The sequence below is a fragment of the Tetrao urogallus genome (genome assembly GCF_951394365.1).
Source record: "Tetrao urogallus genome assembly, chromosome: 12".
Lineage (NCBI taxonomy): Eukaryota > Metazoa > Chordata > Aves > Galliformes > Phasianidae > Tetrao > Tetrao urogallus.
The window spans coordinates 2,093,120-2,120,322 of NC_136825.1; the positions used below are offsets into that span (position 1 = coordinate 2,093,120).

At 46.6% G+C, this 27,203-nt stretch overlaps 1 protein-coding gene across 1 annotated transcript in view; it reads left to right on the forward strand.

Annotated features, from left to right (window-relative positions):
- Positions 1 to 545: 545 nt before the first annotated feature.
- ZCCHC14 (zinc finger CCHC-type containing 14) overlaps positions 546 to 27,203 on the forward strand; it is a gene marked incomplete at both ends in the record, with an annotated part of 40,344 nt that continues 13,686 nt past the window's right edge. Inside the window, 2 exons of the mRNA XM_079541519.1 lie at positions 546 to 1,109; positions 12,160 to 12,283. Of these exons, the coding sequence (XP_079397645.1) occupies positions 546 to 1,109; positions 12,160 to 12,283 (688 nt within the window). The remainder of the gene's footprint in view (positions 1,110 to 12,159; positions 12,284 to 27,203) is intronic.

Consider the following 27,203-nt stretch of genomic DNA (forward strand, 5'->3'; position numbering starts at 1 on the left):
TCTCCAGCCGCGAGTAGCCGGCCGGGCCAATGGGAAGGGCGGTGGGCGGGGCCTCGCCGCGGGGTCAGGCCGGGAGTGGAGGCGCTCGGTCGCTCCTTCTTTTCTCTCTCTCCCCCTCCCCGCTCCGCGCCGGCTGGGACGCCTCACCGCGGGATCCCTCCGCCGCGGGCCGTCCGCCTCCGCGCCGCCTTCAGCGAGGGATTCTTTCCCTCGGTCGCGTACGTCGCAACCGCTCCGGAGGAAGGCCCGGCTCTCCGGGACGGAGGATGGAAAGGCTGAAAGAAAGAACCGACCCGTGAGGGAGCGCCCGGGCCTGCTCGGGGCCTGCCGGGCGGGGACCCCGCGGCCAGGCCGCGCCTCAGCGCTCGGGCCTGCGCCCCCGGCGGCCGCCCTCGGGGGGCCTCGGCCGGGCCCTGCCCGCCGCGGGGGGCCGCTCCGTAACGCCGGTTCCCCTCGGCCCCCGGGGGAGCGGCCGGCAGCGCGGAGGGGGCGGTGCGAGGGGTCCCCGGGCGCGTTCCCTGAGGGCCGGGGGTCGGCGGAGCACCATGGTGGAGAAGCGCTGCCCGCGGTTGCAGCGGGACGGGGTGTACCGGTGGTTTTCGGAGCTGCCCTCGCCTCAGAGAGTGGAGTTTTTGTGCGGCCTGCTGGATCTGTGCATCCCGCTGGAGCTGCGTTTCCTGGGAGCCTGTTTGGAAGATCTGGCTCGGAAGGATTATCATTCGTTGAGAGATTCCGAGATCAAAGCCAACAACCCCGCCGATCTGGGCAGCCTCACCAACCTGACGGACGAAGTGGTACGCAGCAAACTGCTGGTTTCTCTCGCCTTGCTGGGTTCTGCCCACCGCGAGGCCGCCGGGGTCCTTTTCCGGACCCTCACCCACATCGATTCTGTCATCAACAACTACGGGCTGCAGCTCAACGAGGGCCGCACCGGGGATGAATTCCTGTTGCTTTTCACCATGGCGTCCAACCACCCCGCTTTCAGCTTCCACCAGAAGCAGGTGTTGAGGCAGGAGCTCACCCAGATCCAGAACATCATGGCCAGCACCAGCAAGAATCCCAGCAGCTCTGCCCTCAACTCCATGGCGACCTATCCGGGCTGCCATAAGGTGGGTCACTGCGGGGCGCCGTGCTGGGACTTTCAACCTAGGATCATAGAATGGCTTAGGTTGGGAGGGAGCTTAAAGATCATTGAGCTCCAACCTCCTGCCGTGGGTTGGCTGCCACCCACCAGATCAGGCTGTCCAGGTCCACATCCATTCTGTCCTTGGGCACCTCCAGGGATGAGGCACCCCCAGCTTGTCTGGACAGCCTGGTTGAGTTCCTCACTGCCCTCTGAGTAATCTGTATTTCCCCCTTTTTAGTTCAAAGCTATTCACGCTTGTTTTATCACTATTAGACCGTGCAAAAAGTTGCTCCCCCATAAGCTTCCTGCCAGTACCTCTCTTCTTTCAACCCCTTCTTTCTCTTACTGCAGGTTTTCTAGAAGTAAATGGCAGCCTGAGGGCTTGACGGGTCATTCCCCTGGTTGATGCTGGGGGTGAAAGGAGGGGGTGTGAGGAGCTCTTGTCTCACTCCATGAGAAGGAGTTCACAAGCTGATTAAGAGGCATCACTGTGAACTTCAGCTGGTTGTTCCTGGGGGTGCTTCTGCTTCCCTGCATCTGCCTGGTGCACAGAAGCCCTGTGATTTGGTAGGGGAGCATGTGTCATATCTTTAGATGTGGGGACAAACATCTGTCTGAAAGTGTTTTCCTGGAAGAGACATTGGAAGGGAAGATCAGCTTGGGGAGTAGCTGCTCAGTGGCAAAGGCATTGTGGTGAGTTTGGGTTTGGGGCAGGCAGACGTTTGGAGTTGCTGATGTTAAATGAATGTGTTTGTGCATCAACCCTGAACCACCTGGGCGTTGATCCTGGTGTCAGAGGTTCACCATCGTTAACTTGCTATGCGGCTTGGCAGCAATTAAGCTAGGCAGCGTCGTTTGAAAGCGTGCTGTTGGTAATGAGATCTAACGGTGAGCAGCAAAGCGCTCCCGGCTGCCTTCAACTCGGGAGTCAGGCTGCCCCACTGACTGCTTGTAACCTGCTTGGAAGTTCAACCCCGGGAGCAGGGAAGTGGGTGTGTGAGCAGTTAACAGCCTGCAGCTCCCGAGGCTGCACTGACTCAGCCAGCAAATAACCACCTTACCTTTCTGCTGGGAGAGACTGTGTATACCTGAGGGCTACAGAAATCTCTGCATTGGAATAGTATCCGGAATGAAGCTGTTGCTGAGGGCTCAGCATGGATTCCATTGAAGTTAAGCACTGATTCTCAATCTGAGACAGAAGTGTGTGCTTACTCTTCTGCTCAATTCTAATTTTGTGTTGGTTTGGGACACTGCTGCTTTTTTTTTCTTCTTTTTCAACTTCTGTTGAGAGTTCTGAAACTGATTTCTCTTTATCTTCCCTTTCTGTGTCTAAGCAGTGCTTATCCTTCATGTTTTATTTGCAGGGAAAGGAGCAGAGTAAGGCATTGCCTCTATTAACTTTGAACCTGTGTGTGAATAAAACAGACGTGGAAAGAGTATTTCATATAGAAGGTGTAACAGCAACCAGGATGAGCTTCCTGACAGACACTGAGCTGCTCACACCTTCCCTTATTCAAAAGATGTGTGGACCCTGAGATTGAAAGATTGCAGTTCATCCGTGAGTTTTCCCCAGAAGATGAGCAAAAAAGGATGTAATTACGTAGGCAGGGGTGTTTTTCTTGGGCTGTGCTTTCAAAGCTTCAGGAATAGTGCATATTTTATGTAGGTGAGAAGCTCTGCTGCTACTGAAGTTGATTTAAGGTGGACGGAGGATCCATCCCATTCTTCCTGCCAGCACTGAGGTGCTGCCACTTCTGCAGGCTCTGAAATGTGTGTTTTGCTTGACCAGATTTCCTTTTTTAAGATCCTTGAGCTCTTTGGATGTTGATAGCTCGGTCATTTTGCTACTTTTAGAGTGAGTAGTTGGCTTGGAACAGCAGTTGGATGAAGTAAGTGGAAAAAAAATGCCTTTCTTCATTCAGCCCCGTTTAAATATGCACAAATAAATTCCAGCACTGTGGACTTGAATCTTGTGATGTTACCAGGCTGTGTTGTGACAATGCTTGTGTTGTAACATCACCTAGGAAAAAAGAAAAACAGCAAGAGAAAGTGAGCCGGGCTGCTGCTCCTCATCCTCTTCAGACCTGGAGGAGAATTCCTTCTCCAGAGCCAGCACTTCTCATCACTGCTGCTTTACTGCAGCCCGAGTGACACTAAGCTGGTGCTTGGAGACACTGCTGTGTGATCAGCTTTCCCTGTGCAGTGAGAGATCTGTTCAGATCCCTGCTGATCTGCACGCCACTTTTTCAGGGGGACGTGAGAAGGTGAGGCTGTTGGGCAGCACTTTTTGCAGCCAGTTCTGTTAAAATATGGCCCAGCTTGGTACTGACTGCAACCATTTTTCCAAAGGCTTGGAGCTTGCAATCCATCTCCCGTCTTTTTCCCATCTCTTTCAACTCTCACAGTGAAATAGCTCCAAAATGGTTGCATGCGATAGGGTCAAAAATCTCTTCTGTGTGAACAGATGATACAAAGTTACAGTAGAAATAGTGATTCTTGGAGCTGCTTTGGGCTGGGTAATCCCACGTAGGCCTGGCTAGCCATGCAAGTCACTGCTTTTGTAGTTTGCTGCAGTTGCTGGCTGCAAGGAGGCACCAAATTGCTGCTGCTGCTAACTTTTTGCTTCAAAAGTTGTGCTTCAGGATTACTGGTTTATATCCATCTTAACAAGATGCAGAGAATCACAGAATTGTAGGGGTTGGAAGGGACCTCCAGAGATCATCGAGTCCAACCCCGAGAATCATAGACCCATAGAATGGCCTGGCTTGAAAAGGACCTCAAAGATCATCCAGTTTCAGCCTCCCTGCCACAGGCAGGATCTCCAACCACCAGACCAGGCTGCCCAGAGCCACATCCAGCCTGAGAAGGTGGCTGTGGCTGGCTCTAAGTAGGTCAGTGATTTTCAGATACGTTGTTTCTGCTTGATAGTACAAAGTGAGCGTTGAGTTTTGGTGCCCTGAGTAGGGAAGACCGTCCTCTTCTGTGGAGCAGGCTGTAGTTTTAGTCTGTAAGTAATTTCTGCTGTCCTGTCCTGCTTTCTCTGTTGCTTCGGAGCAATGTTAATGCTTCCAGGACTAGAAGCGTGGGTTCTACAAACTTCTTGTTTGTAGGTGTGCAGTCAAAGGTTGGGTGGCTCTTAGAAGTTGAAACAGCATAAATCGTCTTCAGCTGAAGCCCAGGCATCTACTTAGAGCCTCGCCTTTTAAAACTTCTGTTCCTACAGGGCTTGTATGTTTAGATGGAAGTGATGCACCAGAGTTTTCAGGCTGTTTCTGTACCTTGGGATGCCTTTATTCTGCTGTCTTTTTTTACCTTTGCCGTGAAGGAAGCAGGATGGTACCTGGAGGCTCATTGCTGTGCTGAGAGCTGAGGCTGTGGCTCTCCTCATAGCACAGCAGCTAGAAGCATCAAGACACAGCAAAACCATGGGAAAGAAGCATTTCAAAGCTGTCTCCAGGTGCCATGCAGATGTCTAACCTGTGTAACTTGCATCAGTGAGCATCACTTTTTACTGCAGGTGAAAATGGAGTGCTTTTCATTCATTCTTGGTTGTTTTAGGGGGGCTTTAGGGATGCTGTCCTTACAGAACCCCTTATGCTTATGTCTTGTACTTAATGAGTACAGGGGCTTACTCAGACACCAGCACTGCTCTAGGTGTAATGTCAGTCTCTGCACAGACTAATGTTTTCTATGAAGTCTTGTATCATCAGCACTGAGGATGTAACTCCTAGAACAAGAAGGGAAGTTGCCTGTGCTTCTGCCACCTTGTATTTCTGAAAGTTGCTTAATTAACTCACCAGGACCTTGCTGTGAAACAAGGGAAGTAAGTTGATGCTTTGGCTGCTTAGCACCTACTCTGCCTGCTGGCTGTGATGAGAGCTCTCCAGGGCAGCAATCTGGCTGGAGCTTCAGCTGCAGAAGCAGGGTCAGAAATAGGTGTGAGCACTGTTTGTTTGCAGCTGAATGGAAATAAGTTGGTGACAGTGCAGTTCTGTGGCTGTTCCAAGTTGATAGCTTGTGAATGGGGAAAGAGCTGCTGCCCAGTCAGCTTCCAAATAGAGCACCAATGTCTATTTCTAGTTTATAGCATAAGGTGCTATTTTTCAGCTGTGCTAATTCCATAGGCTTATCTAAAACTTAGAAATGACTGAAGGCTAGTGGACTTGTGTAGAGCTGATATCCTGAGGGGTCTCCTTCAGAGCCTTCTGTGTTAGTTTCTGCACCATTTGCTGCAGGTGGCTCAAAGTGCATACCCCGTCTTCAGCAATGCTCATGTTTTATATTCCAGCTGTGGAATGATGAGCTGGAGAAGTCACCTGCTTGGTAGGTTGAAACAGAGCCCCAGGGTAAGCAACCTAGCTGTGAGCTGTCAAGTGTTGCTGTGGCTTTTGCTAGCTTTGTAGGAATAGAACAGAAAATTGTGTGGGGAAAATTAAGTTTTGACTTCCCATACAGTGTAATAAAAGGTATTTTATAGCTTCAGTAGTTTGTTAATAGCAATTGCTGGCTGGAATCAGGTGCTTATTCATGGATATCAGTAGATCAGTAATTGCAATCTCAGGAATGATCTCATTTCCAAAACCACACCACGCTGAGCAGTGGGGCAGAGCTTTGGCTCCCAGCTGGGGCTGTGTGCCAGCCCTCAGGTGTGCATTGATTCCTCTGGGTGCCTGAGGCAGTGTGGCTTGCACACACCTGCTGGAGTTCTGGTTAAGAAATGTTGAGCTTCCAGTTCTGGTGAATTTCTTGCCAGCTCTCTTGTTTGGAAACTTTTGTCCAGCTGTAATAAAATGGTTCGGCCTTGAACCCGTGATGTTCTCAGAAATGAGCCTGAAATACAAAGGAATCCTTGGAAGGCAGTGGGTTTGTGCAGTAACAGGGTTCATCACCACCAAATTCACCTCTGCCTATTGGATGCTGCTACACAATGAACTTGAGCTTAAGAACCAAAATCAGGAGGCTGCACCTCCAAACTGGGGGGGAGAGCAGCCAAAAGGACACGTGTTGAACTTGTTTGTTCCATGAGCTGTCTTCCCTTTGTTTTTGTGCAGGCTGATAGAAGCTTCATTTTAGGGACACGTTCCACTTTATTTACTCTTTTATCTGCTGATGATCGATTAAGCATAAGATATTGAAGACCTCATCTCTTTTGGAATGGAATGCCTATCATGAAGTGCTGTGCATCTGTACCAGGTTTGTGTGCAGAGCCCACTTGAAGAGCAGAGCCAGCAGTAGGTAACCACACCTAACAGGATTCCAGTGTCTGACTTCAAAGGTACTGAACAGCATCCTTGTTTGGAAGCATTTAGCCATTTGGTTTGGTGTTGGTGTGTTTGAATTGCTAAAACTGAGATCCTGTCATTCTTCTGTGATTAGGTGTAGGCACTGCTTGCTGGCAGGCTGGAGCACTGATTTCCTCTTGGGTCTTCTCTTAAATAAGCAGTGGTACAGATGAGCCATTAGGGAAATGCTTAGGGTCTCCTGGCTTGAATTATACCAGCAGGCTTCAGAACTGGGTCTGTCCATTCTTTTACCTCCCAAACACATACGTGTGGTTTCTTATGCCTACAATGGCAATGTAAATACTGTAGCTCTAAAGTCAGTGTAGTGTTGGCATTTTAAAGACAGATGCTATTAAGGACAGAAGGCTTCTGGAGCAGAGTGGGTCGTGCTGTGCTTTGAATGCTTGAGAAGCTGAAGGTCCTCTTCCCTTCTGATATCTGTGTGGTTGGGAGCATTCCAAAGCACAAACAGGGACACAGATCTCAGAGCTGGGATGGACAGCAGGAATGATCCCGAGGGCTGCTTATAAGGAGTTGTGTTTTGGTGATGAGGGCTTTTTTTGGGGGGGGGGGCTTGTTTGGGTTATAGGATAAGGGCACATCTTTGCACTGAATGGTCACCAGGTCTCACAGTTGGCATTCATACCCAGCACAAAGCAATGAAAGCCCTGTTACTGTGCAGTTACTGTGTATTCCTAGTATTAATGAGGTATCTGCAATTCTTTAAAAGATTTTTAGTGGAACTTAGTACGATCCAGATTTCTTTGGTCTGTCCCAGTGAATTTGTGGTGGAGCCTTGTAGCAAGTGGGTGATTATCCTGAAGTATTTAAGTACTGCATGCCTCATTTCATCCCAGTAATGGCCTCACAGGACAAAAGCAACCGATTATCTATTATCCTGCTTTACTGTGAATTGCCTTCTCACCATCTTCTACAAGAGTTGCTGTTGAAAAACACGGACACATCCCACTTGTGTCTGGTGCTGCTTTTTTGATGGGCACCAAGTGTTGGAATTACAACGAGTTTCTGGCACGTGGCACCTTCAGCTGTGGTTAGGTCCAACAAAGCCTCCAGGTGCATGTAAGTGTGGAGCAGTGGCTATGAGAGAAGTTGGATGTGTCTGTGGGTGTTCCTTAAGCTTTCGGAGGGGGAAGATCAGTAAAACCCTTAATCTGCCGAAGGAGTGATTTTAGGCATTGGGAGTTAGAGGGATTTGCATCTGTAAGTGAAAGCAGGCTGGTTCTGAGGCTGTGGTTCTGGTGGTGGCTTGCTGCTGCCCCATCTTGCTCCTTCTGGGTTTCCAGCCCTATGAGCTTTTGGGCTTTCCTTTCTCGTTGTTCTTTCTGGCTCACACTTAACCTACTGAGCAGTGTTGTGCATCGGCAGGCTGACACTGGAGTGTTAGCAATGCATTTCTGCTAAAAGATTTGGGAACCTGAGCTAGCTATCTGTTGGCAAATAGCAGCTTATCTGCCTAAGCATGCAGGGGCTGTATCAGTGCCATCAAGCTGCAGCACTTCTGCAAACAGGATTGCACCATGTTAAAGACCTTGGTGTTAACCTCAAAATAAGCTGCTGTTAATGCTCACTAATATGAAACTGGCAGGAGCGAATGGAGTTGTCTGGTTTTTTTTCCCCTAGACTTCAGTGTTTTGATTCCTGAGTGCTCTGTTATGTGTTATCTGCATTGGCCTTAAGACAGGTCAGCTTAAAACTGTGAAAAACCTTTTGGAAGGGGGACTTCTGAAAGCAAGTAACAGCAGAAGTGCTTCTGTTGGGCTTTCCTGCAATATCAGCTCCCTTCAGCTGCAGCCATGGTGTCTCACTTAGCTGACTCCATTCTTAGATTGTGCTCACTTTTTTCCTGTGTAATTCATGCCTTAATAGGGATAGAAAACCATATTTTATCCCTCTTGATATGTATTTTCTTGAGCAAGTTCTTCCCTTAGATCTTACATCATTGTTTCCTTAAATTATAGGTCGTGCTACATTTTAGGTAGCAAGCATGTTGATTTGTTAGCATTGGCTCCATTTCAAGCTAAATCAGCAAATACTTTGTTATTAAGCCATATATTTTCCCTGTTCTGTTTAGTTATTCTTAAGGGAATGCATGATTGTTGTTTTTACTTATAAAAGGAAAATAACAATTCTTACCACATTGTTTGACCTCTATCAGTCCTGTTATTTTTCTGAAAGGGCTTTCCTGCATGAAATTGATGCTGTCCCTGGGGAGTGCAGCAAACAGTTCCTGCATCTGGCACCGTGGATTTGCCACCTTTTGCTCTGCCTTCAGCTGTCCTGCCTGGTGGCAGAGCTGTGTTGGGCAGCAGCTGTTGGGGTGCACTGCTCCTGGTGAGTTTGTGGCCTACTCCGTGATGGATGAAATCCAGAAAGCACTGCAAAATCCTAAACAAAGTAAAATAAAATCTGTGCCTGTTGGTACAGCTGATACTGAGAAGGAAATAATTGTGTTCTGCTGAACAAAAAGATGCTTGCTGGCAGTTAAAGAGGGAAAGATGTGATAATGGCTGACGTTCTGGCAGTGGCTGCATGGTGCACCTTGGTGCATTTGATGCCTGCAGTCAGCAGCAGGGCTTTTTCTCGGCCAGCTGCAGGGCTGGGGGCTGCAGGCTGGTGTCACCCAGGGACCCCTTGGGAAGGATGGAGTGGCTTTGCTACCATGGAGAACAGGCATAGGAGGATTCAAGCAGAATCTCAACCTGCCACTAGTTATGGTGAACGTTTTGCTCTTGATTGTGGCAACTGCTTTAACTTGAAGGTTCAAGAGGCAAGCCTGCTTTTCATTCGGAAAACCCAAAGTGTAGCTGTGAGCCAGCTGCTTCGGTATGGAGGGGAGTGGGCAGGAATTTAAAGTAAAAGCAATTTGACCATCTCTTCTGCACCCACATGAGCGTGCATCTTCTGGTGTTACACTGCCAGTATCTGAATGCAGCTCTGGGCGGTGCATCACAGGGCTCTCCTGCTCTCTGGCCCTCAACGGAATGCTGTGCCAAGGATGGAGCGAGGTACAGCAAAGAATCTTGTAGTGCTCTATCTCTCTAGGGTTGCTGTTGTATTAGTCAGTTTCCATGAACTCTTTCTGCTGGTGATCTCAAAAAAATAACGTTACTTGGAAATCCAGCCCTCAGTCTCATTCTGTGCCCTCTTAGGCCTTGAACGATCTGTGATTTTCTTTCTGCGTGCGTAAAGCACACATGAAATGACACTTCTGCAGCTTGTTGTGGTACATAGCCTGAATATTCCTGTTGTCTTCATAAGGTTATCACCTTTGCTGCAGACTCTTACAGCTTTAGAGAGCCAACCTTTGCCAGTTGTTCCTGCAGTTTGCTTCAGCCAAGTCCTCGCTGAGCAGCTACAGTTCATCTCTTCCCAGCGCTTCTCCCCGCCCTCCAAGGACAGTGTCCTCTGCAGCTCAGAGCTGATGGATTATTGCTCTGGTTTTTGCTCAGCCTCAAATAATTTTGGGAAAAATGCTGCTACATCTTTGGAAATAAAACCCATCCGTGAAATAGTTTCCCTTTTTCTACTTTTTGGAACCGCATCCAAGCCTTTGCGATATCGGTATGTTCAAGTGAGTGGAAAAACTGATCTGAAGTTTGGGACAAAAGTTTTGAGCAGGCAGAGATTCAGTGGTTTTACACCAATCAGCTCACTAATGAAGAGCCCCATTTGGAACTCTTCAGGGCTCTGTGGTTGTTCTGGGCCCATCTGAAGCTGCTTTGCTTTGAAGTGTGGCTGAATCGGGTTGCGCATGAGCTCAGGCAGACAGGACTGTGGGCTAGGTTATTCTTTACTGAGCCTATAAAAAGGAAATCTTTATGGAAAGAGCTGGAGGTTATTTATAAACAAAATGCAGATTTTAAATTGCACGTCACGCTTATAGTAGGAATGCTGGACAGAAGGGAGGACGAGATAGGAGCAAACACATTGTGGTGCAGGCTGCTTGCTTGGGGATTTTTTTGAATCCGTGTGACTGTGCTCTTATTCACTTTCAAGTATGATTTTTATTTGCTGATCTCAATCTTTGGAACCTGGCTGTTTTGGGTAAGGTGGTTTTGCCCTGAGTGTAATGCTGTAGCTGACTGTTATTTAGCTGCCCTTGGGAGTCCTTCCCCTGGCAGCAGGCTGCTGGGGCTGCTCAGCCCAGAGCGGCGAGAGCTTAATGAGCTCCAGGAGAGGCACAGCGCGAGGGAAGCTCACTGGGGAAGGCTGCCTTTGGCAGGGGGGTCTGAATCATCTCCTCCTTCCTTCAGGCTTCGTTTAATGGCTCGTGTTGACGACGCGGAGCTTGGTGCTACGTTTTTCTTATTGGTGAAAAGCTGTGCTGGGGAGGTAGGGAAGTAAACTTTTCAATCTGGAGGCAGAGCGCTGGTCTTGGGAGGAAGGCAGGGACTTGCAATCCTGCTTTCTTGTGACATTCCTCTGCCTTTCTGGGTTGGTTTCTTCGCACATGTAAGTTTTTCTGTGTCTGCAGCCATAGCAAATCTTCTGCTTGTGTTACTGCCTTAAAACGTGTCTAAGTGTCAGTAGTAGATGGGATCTGCAAGAGCTAACTGTGCAGCCAGGGGGGTGCTGGCTTTGCAGTTTGTGTTGTCTGGATCTCAGTGCAGGTTGTCCCAGCTCGTGGGGCTCTCATGCAGGCAGGGTGTGAGGGAGCCTTGCTGCAGGGAGCTGCTCTGTGCTACTGGTTATCCTGAGCAGAGGGAAGCTAATGTTGAGAGGAGCATCTTCTGCTTTGATTCATCAAAGCCTAAAATTGATGTTCAGTTCTAATTCCAGCTCTGCAGGATTTCACGTGAACTCGAGATGTGGAATTGAAATGGAAGCAGTGCATTATTAGGAGTGCTTTTGTTAGCCTTCACTACCTCTTCAAAACACATTTTCCTCTTTGAGATACTTACATCTTTGTGTTCAGTGCTGCTAATGTAACTGTTCATCCACTTCTGCTTCTCATTACCTACAGAACAAGAGAGTAATTGCCTTGCTTGGGAGGCAGGCGTTGACTGTGTTGCCCCAAGTAATAGATGTTTTTGTGTTGCTGCATACTTGTGAGTGGTCTTGTGGGCAGCAACTGAAGTGGGCAGTGTTTGGTTCTGCCTTTGCTAATAACTTCTATTTGCTTCTGTAATGTGAAGTGATGGTGGAAATTGGTTTCTTATGCTCAATGCAGTAGAGGAGGCACACGTTGAGCCACGGAGTCGGTTCTGATGGTGATGCAGCCTTTTGCTTGGGCATTCTCAGCGTGTTGTTTTTCGCTGAATTGGGCTTCCAAACAGCAGAGACAAGGATTAGTTTTTCCCTAACGTGGATTCTGTTCCTTGTAGTCCATGTGGAAATACTTGGAAATGCCTTCAAGTCTGCCTCTGCATAGGTAGGTGAAGTAGCATGAAGTGACTGATGTTTTCCAGGAGCCCTTTCTCTCTGTGTTCTCTCACTGAAAAGTTAAGGGCTGCAGTGTGGAGAGCTTAGTATCTCTACGATTGACTGCTGTGTGACTATTCTTTAAGAAAGAATTATATCTAAGTAGCTTTGTAGATTATCTTGGCTAATCTAGATTTATGAATAGCTGCTGACTACAACAACTTCCCTGGGCTGTTGCTTGTGGAATATTGATGGCGTTGCTGCTGGGTTTTGGAAGCATCCACCTCCTACCTGCCTTCGAAGCTGGAGCAAGGTGTGGTGTTTGAGCACCCGAGTTTATTACATCCATTTTTGTGTTTTTCTTTCCAGGTCACTGCAAGGTCCGAGACCCCCATAAACAGTGTCAGTAACAGTTTGGAAAATGTCCTACATACATCAACACATTCCATTGAGGAGTCATTACCCAAGAGGCCTTCAGGGAAACACTCCAAAGGTGTGTCCTTTTACTGCATGCCTACTTCCAGTGGGGGAAAGAACACTTGTATCTCTGTGGCAATTGGCATTATTTTCGTCCATTGGAGACTGGAGTTGTGCCACTTCAGTTCAGGGTTGGGATGAGCACAGGACGTCGTAGAGGTTATTGGTCATAATACTTCTTTTAGGAGTATTATTTTATCAGTGAGGTGTGGTCAGCAAGAGATGACCAGAGATGATGAGTGTGATCAGCATGGTTATTCTGCTGGGAAGTGAGAATGTTTTCTAGGGATTGAAAGGCACAGAGCTCTCACTACATGCTCTAGTGAGTGAATCTGATACTCTGCCTCTCATTCTCGTAATAGAGATGATGTAGATTCATCGTATCTATGGTCAGAATCATCATAGAGATTGATATCATTTGAGATTCATATCTTGAATGAAGTGTATGGTGATGAGTGTTACTTCACTGAGGAGAACACATCTGTAAGAGCAGCTGGGCTGCCGCTTGCTTCCACTTTCATTTCCCAGGAATGCTTAAGGAGCAGGTGGAAGAAGAGGGGAGCAGAGGAGAAGGAGCTGCAACTTTGTTAGCACTTGAACACCTTAGCTGCAACCTCAAAACACCAAATGTTGCTACAAAACAAGTGTTATTGTGTGCTGACCTGGCTGAAAACTGGGCTTGATGAATTGCAGTTAGTGTTTTCAGTTTGCACTCAGGGCTGTGATTACAAGCATTAAAACATCTAGGTTAAAGTGTGACTGAGGGTATTCTTGTTTAATGCACACAAAAGGCACTGTTAAGTGAGGAAGATCTTTGAACCACGAGCTGCTGTTCACATAGAACAGCTTTTGTGAACTCTTTATGGGGCTCCTAAATATACTTTAGTACAACATAAGTTGAGATCAAGGGTTTCCAAGCAAGTCTTCCACTTTGTGTGGAGGGGAAGGATCTGATGCAGCCTGGAAGTAGTTAACCATCCCCAGGATGTTTGCCTCCACTGACCCTCCTTTTCTGTGACATACCCAACTATAATCCCAATAGCTGTAAGTAGCAATCATTCTGTACAGCAGAATCGTGCTGTAAGGAGCTGTTTCTGCAGCTGTAAAAGCTATCAGGGTAGGAAAAAAAATGCAGCACTAAGCAGAAGCGTGGCTGGGTTTGTGGCTTTCATCTGATATAAATAGGCCAGGGTTCAACGCTGCTTTCAGTTGTTCCTGGTGATTGCTGCTCCAGTGCCATATATGCCAAGATTAGTCATGGTACACTGTGTAAATTGTCTTCCTCTGATCTGTTCTTCTTTATAGGGTACCTGCTTAGTTTTCAGAGACCATAACTTTTTAATTTAGAGCTTTCCTTACAAATACAATACAAAAGTAAAAATCCTTTACTAACTGATTCTCTGCTTTCTGGTTCACCAGCAGCAAAAATTACATTGAGTTCTCCTTTCCCTGTGATACCCTGTACGGTAGGGAGTTCTTCCTTCTAAGGTTGGAGTACAATTGGTTATTGGCCAGCCTCAGACCAATACCACACTGCATATTTCTGTCTCTCTTAGCAAACGCTCCTCTCAATTCAGGAAGATCTGGTAATTTTTTAATGTAGAGTGCAGGAAATTCGGTTTCAGGAGCAGAGGATGGATGAGTTGCTTGACCCATTGCGTAATTCTAGTCTGACACAAGACTTGCTAGAGACAATCAGCACATCTTGAGAGGACAACTTCTTGTTTGTGGTCAGAAGTATTGAGCTGCTCAAGTCTGCGTGTTTCTCTTGGCAAAAGACTGGAGCTGGAAGGGCCTCAGTTCAAAAAGACTGTAGCTGAAATGGAGGAAAAATGAGAGGACTCAGTGAAGATGTGGGATCCATTGTGTTTAGTTGGATTAGAGGCAGTGTGTCTCAAGCTGATGAGAGTTTTACTTCTGACTTGTAGAAATGTCAGGAGGAGTGCATGATGTGTGGTGGAACAGTGGCTGGATTTGTAGCGGGCTGGGCTATGAGAGCCCTTTGTGGCTGTATTTCCCCTGATCCACAGTTTGGAACTGCCTGTTATCTTCACATATTTCATGTTTCAGTATGAGAGAGAGCTGAAAAGAGTAGACTTGGTATTCCAGTGAGCTGTTGTAGGCCTGTATGCAAGCTTAGGAAAAATGCAGATGGCCTTTGGCATGCAGATCTCGTAGGAAGTCCAATAGCTGTGACATGCAGAAGTAAAATCGTGCTTTTCTTACCCTTGCTTTGTCAGTTATTTCACATCTGTTTTCACAGACATGGAGGTTGTCTTAAATGGAGGTAAACTTTGGGAAGTGGATCCTGCCCTCTCAGGGGCTTGCAGGGAGGCTGACTCACAGGCTTCAAGGTGTTGACAGATCTCAGTGATGAAGGAGAAGGGAGACAAATAGGCCAGATTCTTGTGTTCTGTGTAACTGAAATTTCAGCAGAGATGTGCTGCTAGATCTTGGTTTCTTTTCTGCTGTTTCTAGAGTGCAGTATGATTTTTAATGTGCCTTTAGCACCGATCCAAACAAAGCAATCCAATTCAAATGCAAGTTGAGCTTTTTTCAGCTTACTAGCCTGACTATTGCAGTGCTGTCCTTCCTCCTCGTGTTGCTCTGGGCTTTTTTCTACTAGAAAAAGAATTGAAGCACTGCAAATGTAATTGCAGTAGGTGTCGATGTCTGGTTGATTCCAATTTTGAAGGTGCAATTTTGTGCCTGGAATGGCATGCCTGGTAGGGAAATACTTCCAGCAGCAGCGTGGGGATGGTTCCTGCTACAGGCAGGTCTGTGTTTGTGAGCACAGTGCCTGTGCAGGAAGCAGTGTCACTTGGAGGAGCTCTGATGAAGGTACCAAAACTTGATTTAAGAAGCTCACTGGTTAAAGACAGTATATTAACCAGCAGCTGTTATTTGGAGCCAATCCTGCTGTGGTAGCTTAGGGAATTTCAGTCCTTATGCCAAAGTCCCGTTTGACCTATGGGAAGTCCCATTCACAAAGCTAATTAGTAACAAGCTGACGGAGCTTGAGTTGCTCTGACTTTCTGTGGCCATTCCCACAAGAGAGCAGTTACTGTAATCAAATCTGAATGGAAAATTCAACTCGGGGGGGGGGGGGGGGGGAAGGGGGGGAACCAAAGCAACCAACAGACACAAAATAGTGATTTCCTGTGCACCAGAGATGTTATTAATTACTTACTGTAACGTTCCAAGGAGGATGATTTGGCCATTATATGGATAGCACTGTAGGCAAGCAATACTTGGTGCATGTGACATTTCAGCCATGTATTAAACGTGGTCAGTGACCACAGCATATTTTCCAAAAGCACAGTGGAATAAAGTACATTATGCCAGATGCTGAAGTGCAGAACAAAAGAATCTTTATAATAAGGCAACGGAGACTGCAAACCGTTGCAGTATGATGACTGCTATCTAGGGATGCAGTTTCTCCTAAAGCTGGGTGAAATTTTGTTTGGTCACAGCCTGTTCTAAATTTTCTGCAGTGAAAGTTCAGTGCTGGTGTCTGTAAGATGCTCGTTGCTATTGTGAGGCTTTGCAGGTGGCAGTTAGCAGTGTTTTCTTCCACAAAGCAGTCTGGAAGATGGTCCAACTTCCTGCAAAGTGACAAAAATTCCCCTAGCCTTGCTTCCTGTGTACTTAAATCATCTTTCCTTTCTGCTATTGCTGCACAAAACCTCAGAGCTGCCTCCAAGCCAGGCTGTTTTCAGATGAAGCAACTGTTGAAATGTGATCCTCATGCAGGGAAGTTGAATCAAAATTCCTGCAACACATGCATCTAATGATAGGCACAAACTGTCTTCTGTGGACAGAGGAACAGAGCTTTTAGATGTCAGATGAGTACAGTAGGCCTCGTTCCACCATCTGGACTCCATTTAGTAGTTCTGCTGAGCACTGTAAAAAACAACTTGTGGCTTAATTGAAGTGACGCTCTCAGTCCCCATCAGGGATCCTGTGGATCCTCAGCGTGACCCAGGCTGGAATAATCACAGAGCAGCACATGGCTGTAAGGACAAAAGGAGCCACAGGCTGTGGGCGTGAGGGAAAACTTGAGGGAAGGCTTATCTCAGTAAGGTATTGATTTAATTTTGGGTAAGCTTTAGGATGTGAAGGACACCCTTGTTGGCTGTAGGCCCGCCGACCTCAGGTAAGGTTCAGGTTGCAGGGAGGTAAAGCTGAAAGTTGGCAGAGGTGCGTGGTGCAAGCAACCCTCAACTTCTAACCTCTGATTTGCCTCCCAGTTAGCTTTCCTCAGATTCACCCTTGAGATCCTTCGTGCTCAGGTGCAGACTTCACAGCACCCTGTTGTGCAGCTGGGTTGTTCTATTTCTGGGTGAATGCATCACCTCCCACAATATTGGGTCAACCACTGTTCGGGTAGGGCTTAAAGAAACATTTAGGCTATGGTGATCCTTTAGGAAAAAATCTCCCTGTACCAACTGTATGGGATTTTTCAGCTGTTTGTGTATGTCTCTGCTCTAGGATCTCTGAAGCAGAACAAACTCTATTTCTAAAGCACAGCAGTGTTGTTGAAGTGTTAAATTTAAAGTGTTCAATCACACAAGGCATTGCATACCCGACTTACTGTCTCTAATACACAAGTTTGTGAGCATCAGCTATTTGGAGTTAATTCCAGCAATCAAATCCGAGGATTAGTGTACTAAAAAAAAAAGAAAATAAAAAAGCAAGATGTTTTGATGTTGCATATTTTCCTCATTGCCTGAAGATGACTGAATCTTAAGAAGGTCTTGAAGCCTGGGTGCTGCATAAATCAGGGAGCCTGCGCTTCTGCTGCTGGCGTTCAGTTAAGGTTAGAGGTCTGGCTTTGGAATAAAGCAAACACTGATGTTTGAATTTTGAATAGCAGTACCCTAGGTTATGCTGGTTGTATTCTGCCTCGTGTGGGCAGGCACACAGAGCCACGCTGTGTCCTCAAAGCAGGGGCTGAGTTGCAGAGCTCCCTCCATGGCAGCTCCTGGGGACAGCCTGCTGTGCTTCCTGGGTGCATCAGCACAGAGCACCCCTGTGGCACTGGTCTGCTTTGAAAATGAGGAGGCGGGGGGAGAGGAAGGACGAGAAGATCTCACAAAGCAGTTTACCTTGCCAGCAATCTTCTCTGCTTCCCTGCTATTACCACAAATATTTCTCTGCTCTGCTTCCCTTCTTTCTAATACGAAAGTGACCTTATTTTGTAAATGACAACACTTGATTTCCGTGGAAGCGACGATGATTTCTCACGTTCGGTGCTTGGCTTGAAGGGAACAGATGGGCTACAGAAAAGAAACAGCAAATGGAATAATACTTAAACTGGTGAGAGACCTTTTGCAAATAGTAGCTCATTATTCTGACTGAAGGGCATCCATGTGCAGGGAGGGGGAGGAAATTGGCAGTATTTTTTAATTTTTTTTTTTTAAGAGTGTTCTGCACTTTGCCTACCAGCTGATGCCAGGCCTGATTCATAGGTCAGAAGGCAGTGGGGGGCTCTCAGACTGGAGAGAGGCTGGTGGTTTGGGGCTTTGGGGGATCCTGTGCAAGAGCTGTGAGTCCTTGTGCTGCAGATAGGGCTTTGCTGGTGATTTGCCTTGGTCTTGTTGTACCTATCTATCAAGCTGGGGTGATCCCTGTTTCACATCAGGGCTGGCTTAGTGCTTGCTTAGTGCTTACAGCTCTCTAGGAGGTACTGCTTGGCTTTGTCACAATGTTCAGGGTTTTCCTGATGAGAGATCCAAAAAGTTCTCTGGGATGTGTTTTACGGGCAGAAACAAGTTCTCCCCTTTGTTTTACTTGAGTACTTCAAGATTCCTTTCTTAAATGTGCCTCCAACTCTTATCTTCCTTTGCTGATAACCAAATGAAAAAACTGTGACGTTAACGTTTGGGTGGCTGTCCATAGAAACAGAGCTGAGAATAATCAAAGGGAAATCAAGTGGGGTTGTCTAAAGAAAGCCGAGCTCTTCAGTTTAATGCAGACACAATTCTTAAAGCTCATCTGTTGAAAAGTGCCAGGACAGAGCCAGATGTTGAGGCCTGGGTTAAGAGATTTGGCAGCTGAATGGGTGAGGGCAGCATCTAGAGACATTTGGGGGTGGATGCTGACAGGTAACTGGAGAATAACATCTTGTGTAGGGATTGTAGGTGGTGGAAATTGGGGCAACTTCCAGGAGCCCCAGCATCCTGCGCCTGTGTCCTGCACTTCCCTTGGACACCAAGCAGTGCTGGCACTGCAAGCTGCATTCCTGCAATGGGAGGAGCTGTGGCTCCCATCCCTATGATGTGTCTGTTTCTGTGCCATGCGAGGAGTGGAGGAGACAAATGGTCAGCATTGGCATTGTTGGGATGCTTTGTCAGGCTTCGCTTCTGATTTCATCTTTCTTGTTGCATGCAGGGCAATCACAGGCTGTAACTACTCCAAGCAGTGATTTTTGCTTAAAGTCACTGTGCTTTCTCAGATATGAGGGAACACAGAGCTAAAAGGTCGATGCTTCATTCCTGATTTATTCTTTTATCTCCCTGGAAGAAAAGCAGTGGACTTGGTGCATTTCTTCAGTGCCTGGAGTGGATGCGTTTCATCAGCGGATGGTGCAGATGCTGTTTTTAACAGTAACTCAGAGGGGGTAGCCCTGCTAAAATTACATCATTAATATACACAGCTGAAAGGAAGTGGCACAACAGTGCCTTGGAAAGCTCTCTATTGTGTTTTCCACTCCTGTGGATGAATTATTCAATGGGCATCATTCAAGCAGAGATGCAGTTGGGCTGCCGTGCTTGCAAAGCGAGCAGAGTTCTTCTTATAAACAGTCTATGGAGGAGTAGCAAGTAAATTACCTGCAAAAACATGGGTATGATGCAGGTATGAGTGGCTTGGATTGCTGCAAGTTTGTGCTTCTTCCTTTTTCTGCTCTGAAATAATTGAGGAGCTTGGTAGATATCCTGCTGTCACAAAGGACGACAAGCAGCTGTACAGAAGGAGACAAAACCCACTGTGCTGCACATGGGAGAATGCAGTGACCAGTGTGGAGAATCAGAGCTTCAAGATGTTGAGGTTTTAGTGGTTGAGAGCTTTGGGTTTTCTTGTTCTTTCAGTTCCCGTGTGTTCTCTCTGGCTTGGCAAACACTAATGAAATCTGCTTTGGTCTTCCCTTCCCTTTTATGTTTGCTTCATAGATGTGTTACAGAAACAATTGTGTAATAGTTGTATGGTATCTCAAAATAAGCTTAAGCCCTGAATGAGAACTTTATTCTGTTTCTTTGAATTCCTGGTCAAATCTTGTCCGGGCTCCAAAGCAAAGGAACAATGTTTCATACAGAAGCGTGGAAGGGAAGCAGAATATTAAAGCCTAAGAGCAGAGACCTGAAAACGTACAAGGATGTAATTGCCAACAAAAGGAGCCCCTCACAAAGGTGGCTGTGCAGGGGAGAGTTTGTTTCTCACTGAGCTGAGCACTTGAATGCATTTGTGGCTCTTGGCAAGACTGTTTGTACTGAAGGCTTTGCCTATTCCAGATTAGTCCCTGGGTCTGATGTTTGTACGTAGCATGCTTGTGGTATTTCTTTTGCCATTAAGCTTTCATGCTATAATTCATTGGAAAAAATTGAAGCTGATACCAAATGCTGCTCGCGCTTTTTTCTCATTGCAGCCTTAGTCAGGAGCTTCAGATGCTGATACTGCCTTCAGAAATGCAGAAGAGAGCACGTGCTGATGAGCCTGAGCACTGAGCCGTGCAGTGTGGAACAGCTGTTTCACATAAGATATGCTGCATGTATTTGCCCGGGTTTGAGATGCACGTTTGTGCAGTGCACAGGCAGCCAAAATCTCTGGGCAGAGTTGGAGCAGCAGCCATCTGATCTTGGTGCTGTTTTATCACCACGCTGCCCTTCAAGGCAGAGCGTGCTGGGCTGAGCAGCTGGGATCTCACTGACTGCCCTCCATCTATGTCGGATATATGGTTACATGCTGCAGCCCACGAAAGCTGTGTTCAGCTGTTGTGCAGGGGGGAAAGAAAACATTTATATATGCCGCGTAATTTTCTTCAATAACGTTTTTTTCCCATTCTCCCCGTCCCCAAAAAAAGATTTGTCATTAGCTCAGTTGCACTCAGCTGGCATCTTGGGTTGGTTCAGTGGCTGAGCTATGGGCCCGCTCCATATGTCTATCTGTATTTTAGGGCATTGCTCCACACTTGAAAGCAAATGCCAGCTCTGAAAGCCGTGTCGGCTACCTGAATGTGCCGTGGTTCTCCCCATCTGCTTTCCTTTCTCTCCCTAAGCTGGGTCTGTATCTGTTCCATGTAGGCACAGGGACTTTGCAGGCTTTGGCTGTGTTGGTGCTGTTTCCCCGGTGATGTCTGGGATCTGCTGAAGCATGGATTTTGGTACTTGGGTACAAAACTGTGCAGGGAAAGGGGTCTGCATTACCAAAGATGTTTTGCACGGGGAAAAAAAAGACTTTGCACCCTCAGTTTGATGGGCGAATATAACATTCAGATTCAAAATGCTACCTGAAGAAAATCCTTTCTAGGGGAGACCAAACCAGCGCCACGACTGTCTAGGATGGGTGAAACTCCTCCTAAAAAGTACAAAACAAAGCCAAGATTTTGTTTAAAAGCCATCTATTGGGAACAGTAAGGAAAATAATCACTCAGTCAGATAAAACTAGACTAAATATACAAGTGCAGATTATTTATCCAGTAAGTAAAAATATTTAGATACCAAGCTGAACGTGTCTCTTGATTGCAGAGATATTTTTACTAGGGTGGATGACATAATTAGATCTGGACAGCTTGTTTATTTTAATTGCTTATGGTAGGATGTATGCTCGTGGTTACCGAAGCTGCCTTCAGTGTTTGTGCTTATGGTCATTTTTGCAGATGTTCTTCTCAGAATGAGCTGCACGTTCCTCTGTCTGCTCCCAGTAAATCACAGAAGGAAGACGAGTCAGGGGGCCAGGCTTTAAGCAACTGAAGTGCAAAGCTGCATCAATCGGGAGACGCAGCTTCGCTTTCGGAGCTGCTCATTAAAACTGAGTTATGGTGTATGTTTTACCTGTTGCAAAATTGCCCTTAATTAACATTGCTTTTACAGCCTACCTTGGCATTGCATCGTAGCTCTCTTCCTGCCCTGAGCATTATTATGTATAATTCAACAGCAGATCCCTGGTAAGTGTGTGCTTCAAGGAACAGCTCCTGCTTGGTGCTGTGCGTTGGTGTTCAGGCTTAGCACGACAGCAGAGCTGTTACACAAGTATGTCCAGCACAGCAGCCCTTCCTGAGTCATTCTATAGAAGCTTTATCTGGCATTAGAAAAGAAGAAAGGCCACTTGTAAGGCAGTGGTGCCTATTCAGTGCTGTGGAAGGCAGTTCAGCGGCGTGAAGGCAAAAGTGAGTACATCTGGCTTGAAGTACTCGGTAAGAAAAGCCTTCAGATTGGTGTTTGAGGCTGTATCTTGCTTTTGAAAGCAGCTGGCTGATTCTTCTGGGCTTTGTGTCTTCCTGTCCAGATGGAAGTCCTCTTCAGGCTGTGGTGCAGACAGCGTTTTGTTTTGTTTAGGCCTTTGAACGCAGTGAAGTTACAAAAGTGTTCTGTAGGTTGACAGGCTTTTGTGGTTGGCTGAAGTGCTGACGGTGCCCTTCAGCACTACCCAAAACAATGCAAAATTGAGCTAAAATTCTACAAGCTAAGATGCACAGGCTTATTTTTCTCTCTCCCTTTTTTGGAGGACATAAGGTCGCTTAGTTGGTAAGTTGGATAAGCCCAGCTGAGGAAATAGCAGGCAGATGAAAACTACTGGTCAGGGGTGAGCTATGCAGTCCCAGTGCAGTACGTTTCCACGGTGCTGCCAAGTGTAAGCTCATGTTCTTGATTTCTAAAAAAGCTGTGTGATTATTTCCTGTGGAACACTGCAGCTCCCAGTCATCAGCCTGCAAAGTAACTCCTCGCCTAAACTCAGTGCGTTGCTTTTGATTTCAGATGTTCTCTGTGCTGGAAGATCCCTTGTTTCTTACAGTTCTAAGGGCACTTCTTCTGCTGGCCTTCCCTGTGTGTCATGGGTGCTGCTGACAAAGTTTGTTAGGCTCAATTCCAATCTTTTCCTGCCTATTATGGTATGGTTCTGAGTTTCCTTTGCAGCGGGGACCGTGATCAGAGCAAAGTCTGCCCTGGTGCCCAGTGCTGAGGACTCTCTTTGGAGCCCTTAATACTCAGGTCATCCCAACCAGGCTTGTTCCTGCTGCTCTGGGGGGAGTGGGGTCCTTATAGCTGCTTGTCCTGATAAGAAATGAGCACAGGTTCACAAGACATCATCATATAAAGTGAGCTAGGGATGTCTGTTGCCACTTCATGCTCATCAGCTTACTGTGAGGTGGCTTAGATAAAATGCTCTTGATGAAACTGTTTATTCCAAATCCCACTTGAAGGAAGTATTGTATTTATCTGCTCAAGTAGTTCTCCCAGTTAACGATAACCAGGAAAAGCCTTCAAATAGAGTTCTCAGGTAAATGTGTCACTCTCAAGAGGGTTTCAGCAGTGTTTGTGTTGCTGCGGTCGTTGCTAAGTGTCAGTGATGCTGTAAATGTGCAAATCTTCTGCTGGAACAGTGTGATTTCCTGCACAGCTCGGTGATTTACACATACAGGGAGAACAGAGAAAGATCTTACTGCATTTGGTACCAGCTACAACTTTGTGCTTCTTCTGGGGGAGGAATACAGAAATTCTATGGAACTTATGGCTCAGTTTATACACTTCTTGGCAAAAAGCAGCTTTATATTTGCATAAAGGCTTTGGGATCACTGAAGCAATTATCTCTTGACACATTTACTTAGTCTATAACCACTGGACTATGCGAGAACAGGTTGACCTCTCCCTAAATCGCCCTCTCATGTGTTCAGAGGATCAGATGCCCTGTTTCCCTCCTTGCTTATACAATAACGACAGGTCCATCATACATGACAAATCAATGTAGTTAACTGTAGCTGCTGCATCCCCTTCCAGATTTGATTTATTTTTTTTTTTCCCTAGAAATAATAAAACAAGAAACTAGAAGGAGTAAAACAAGACCATTCTTCAGAAAGAAGCCCTAAATTCCTTATCCATCCTCCCTCTCTTCTAAAGAATCCTCACCCCAACTCTCATTCCTCTCGAATGGAGCAGTTTTCCCCTCTGGAACAGCTATAAATAGATGAGTTTGTAGCTGTATGTGTACTTGTCACTTAGGCTAAACTCAACTCTGACACTTCTTAATTGCTTAATACATTTGCACGTTGCATGTGACATTTGCTACACAGCAGGCCTGTGTGTGTGCAGAAAGCAAAGCATCTGTAAGGACAAGCACTCCTAGAGCATCTCCAGTTATTGTTTATACTCTGCCCTGTCAATATTTGGACGTGCGTTGGATACCTTACAAGGATTAGTTAATGTGTCATGAATGACTCCACGGTGTGCTGTTTTGCTGGCTGTTGGGCAGAGGGAAATGCAAGCAGAATGCTTTCTGGGTTGTCCTGTTAGTGCCTGCTGGGCCCGGGCTGCAAGTTCAGCTCAGGTTTGTGGGTGTGAGGCCTCAGGGATGCCAGCTTTTTCTTGGCCTTCATGGCAAAGCTGTCGCAAGTATTGTGGTGCTGCGACTTGCTGGAAGGAGCTGTAGGAAACACATGAGTCTGATCCTGCCTGAGGTCCTCAGGTGTACTGATGTGAAGCTCTCAGCATCCTGAAGGATGCTGATCAATACCAGAGATACTGAGCTCTGTTCCCACTGCTTCCAGGTGAATGGGCAACCATTTCTCATTGTGCTGTGAGAGTCTGGTGCTTCACTCTGCAGGTTCCCTCCAGGCCTCCAGCATTGCATTTAATAAGTGCTGAGAGGTGGGAGGCTGGTGAGATGTAATGAGAGAGGTGATCAGGAAACACATTCTTGTATGCTTGTGGCAGAAGAGGATATATTGCTTATGAGAGGGAGAATGCATCTTGCTTCCTTCATTCTCCATCACAGCTTAGATAAAAAGCTTTGCAAAAGATGAGATACGCCAAAGCACAACGCTGACAGAACTCCCTCAAAGTTTCTCAGCTCAGTTGAGCAGTTGCTATTTGTCACCTTGTAATTTCCTGTGCTTTGCTGCTGTAATTGTTTTGAAACTACCAGATAAATTGTTTTTCTCCTGTGATTTTTTTTTTTGTCTCTTTGCCTGTGTTTCAGCGTAAATCCTGATGGGTTTGGGTTGGGTGGAGAAGCTTTGTGGTTCAGGTTTTGTGGAGTCACTCAAGATTACCGTATGTCTAATGGACAGCAGTAATTGAGTAACTCTGGCTTTTGAGACGTTGCTTTCCTTTAGAAAAACAAGAGATGGAATGAGAGCGCTGCGTTTTTGGTTACCGCTTGTGTCCACACGAGGATGTGGAAGTATTTTACCAGTTGCTTTTTGGTGGATGTTTTCAGCAAAAATCCAATTGCTGTTTGTTTGCTTCTTTCCGTAGATCTTCATTAATAAGTCTGTAGAAGCATCAGCTGGGGCTCTGCACTTGGCCACCTATAGAACACAACATAGTTTTTTGTAGGCTTTTTTTTTTCCCCTTGTTTAAATTGTAGCCCTTCTCCTTTCTGTCAGGAGCTGCCTGGATTCAGCCCAATCTCTTGACAGTCACATTCTTACCGCCTGAATTCCAAAGAAAATACTGATCTTCACACCCGCAGGAGTTGAACCACGTTCAGTGGCCTAAGAGAAGGAAAACAGCTGCTCACATATGGAGCAGCACTTTCAGACGTCGTGGTAGGCTTGCTGGAAGTTGCAATGCCTTCCACCTGAACCCAGTTATGCAGCTCTGTGTTGTGCTGCTGCCCTGCAGCGCCTGTGCTTTCATCCCTTGGTACAAAACAACCTGCAGACCTGTGTATGTTTCCTTCTGGCGAGGGAAGCTGCTGGAGGGAGTGAAACTCTGTGAAACCAGAGGGAAAACAGTGGCAGAAATGATGTTGACACACACTGTTGAAGGATGGAGGTGTTTGGTTCGGTTCTGCGCAGTTGGTGTTAGCGCTGAAGTCCTGGGTAGCATTAAAAGTAAATCAACACCTGGTTCTCCTGATTGTGTTTTTTTTCTGGTTCTTTGGAGAGGAACGCAAGTTCTTAATGCAGGCTGAGACATTCATCCCTTTAGTCCTCCTGCCAGTTCACAGTAGCTCTCTCCAGAAGTTGAAGAGGAGTTACAGATACACCACCTGCAGGGCCGTATGAAGGTGCCTTCTGAAATGAATCTTTTCCTCTGTTGCCCACATAGCTGCATGCTGCACCCTGCCCTTGACCCACGAGGAGTGGCTGGCTCATCCTGAGGCATGAATCACTTGGTGTGGCTGCGGATGTCAGGGAGGAGAAGGTCCAAGATCCCTTGGTGCAGAGGCAGAGGCTGGTGGGGGACCTGTCACAAAGGCCAGAGGGTTTCACACCTTGTCTGGAGCAGGAAGGAGCTGTTTGGCTTTTTACCTTCGCAGGAACGATGAACCAATCAGATGACAAATGCACTGAACAGCAGCCCAATGGGTAAAGATTTTGGGCTAGAACAGAGGTAACTAAAGGGCTTCAACTTGCTGAATCTGTCTCACCTGGAGCATTTGAAATAGAAGGAAAAAGGCACCATGCAGGAAGGAGGGAAGATGGCTTTAAAACCATGCCGTTAGAGAAGCTTCCACTAAGATCCAATTGAGCCTAGTTTGTAGAGTGGTCTCTAATCAAACTCATTTTGTCTGTTTTCTTACATCAGCCTTCTATACAGATGCACATATACCTACACTAAGAGCCTGAGAACTGGTGGAGTATGGAGACCCAAAGCTGCAAGTTGTCCTGGAACGTAATGGGAAGGAAAGGAGGAGACTGTATGGGCAGAGAAGGCCTCCAGCTAGCAGATCTGGGCTCATTGAGCAAAGCTGGTGGGGGAGGAGGACAGTGTACTTACCTTGGAGGCTGCTTTGGGATGTAAAGCAAAACATGCCAAAATGCTGAGTTCCAGGATTCCAGTGTGCTGCTGCTGTGACCTGCTCTGTTAGCCCTGATGCTCAGTGCCATACAGCATTGAGCAAATGCACAGGATTCTGGAAACATCACGGTTAATGTGAGGTAGTGGCAGAGAGGGCTTTGCCTTAGAGGGTGTATTGGGGTAGAAACTGGAGGATGGAGATGGAACTTCTCCTTGTGTCTTGTGTTTCAAGTTCTGTGACTGCTGTACAAAGCCTCGTGACCTGAGAAGCTGCTGCCTGATCTTACTGCCTGCTAAAGCTACGCTGGCAGGACATCTTGGAATGTGATCCCTATTGTATTGTAACAAACAGTAAAGGATGTGGATTTCATCATGTAGCAACATTTGCTTTGACCTCTGTCTGATAGTGCCTCAATGTGAACTTCCATACTTGATGCAGACACACAGAGTCAATAACTGCATGAAGACTTCTCATTTGTGTCTAAAGGAAAGCAGCAAATAAAGGAAAGCAAACATTTCCCCCAGTAAACATCTTGGAAAGCTTGATTGCAAAAGTGGGGTCACTTTACATATTAGGAATTATCTGGTTAATTGTGGAGCTGTATGATGTTTCTAGGGCCAATGGAGTTTATTTGTGCTGTAGAGCAGACTTGATCTTAAAAGATTTGGTGCAGGGTCGCTGTGGTCAGTGCAGAGCTGTATACCTAATGCTTCACTTGCCTCATGGCAATCATTTTCCAGAGGATAAACCCCTTGCAGCAGGTTATATTAACCAGATCTAGATCTTTAGCCTGGAAAGGTCATGTAACTGTCAGCACAGCAACATCCCTATGTAACTGTAAGTTGGTTATTAACCCAGAAATAGTGGTACAGCAGAAATAACATTTTGATATTCATAGGTGAATCCTGTGTTGCTTAAACAGCAGTGTTGCTGCAGTTGGCCCTGGTCTGCACAAGTTCCATATTTGCTCCTCG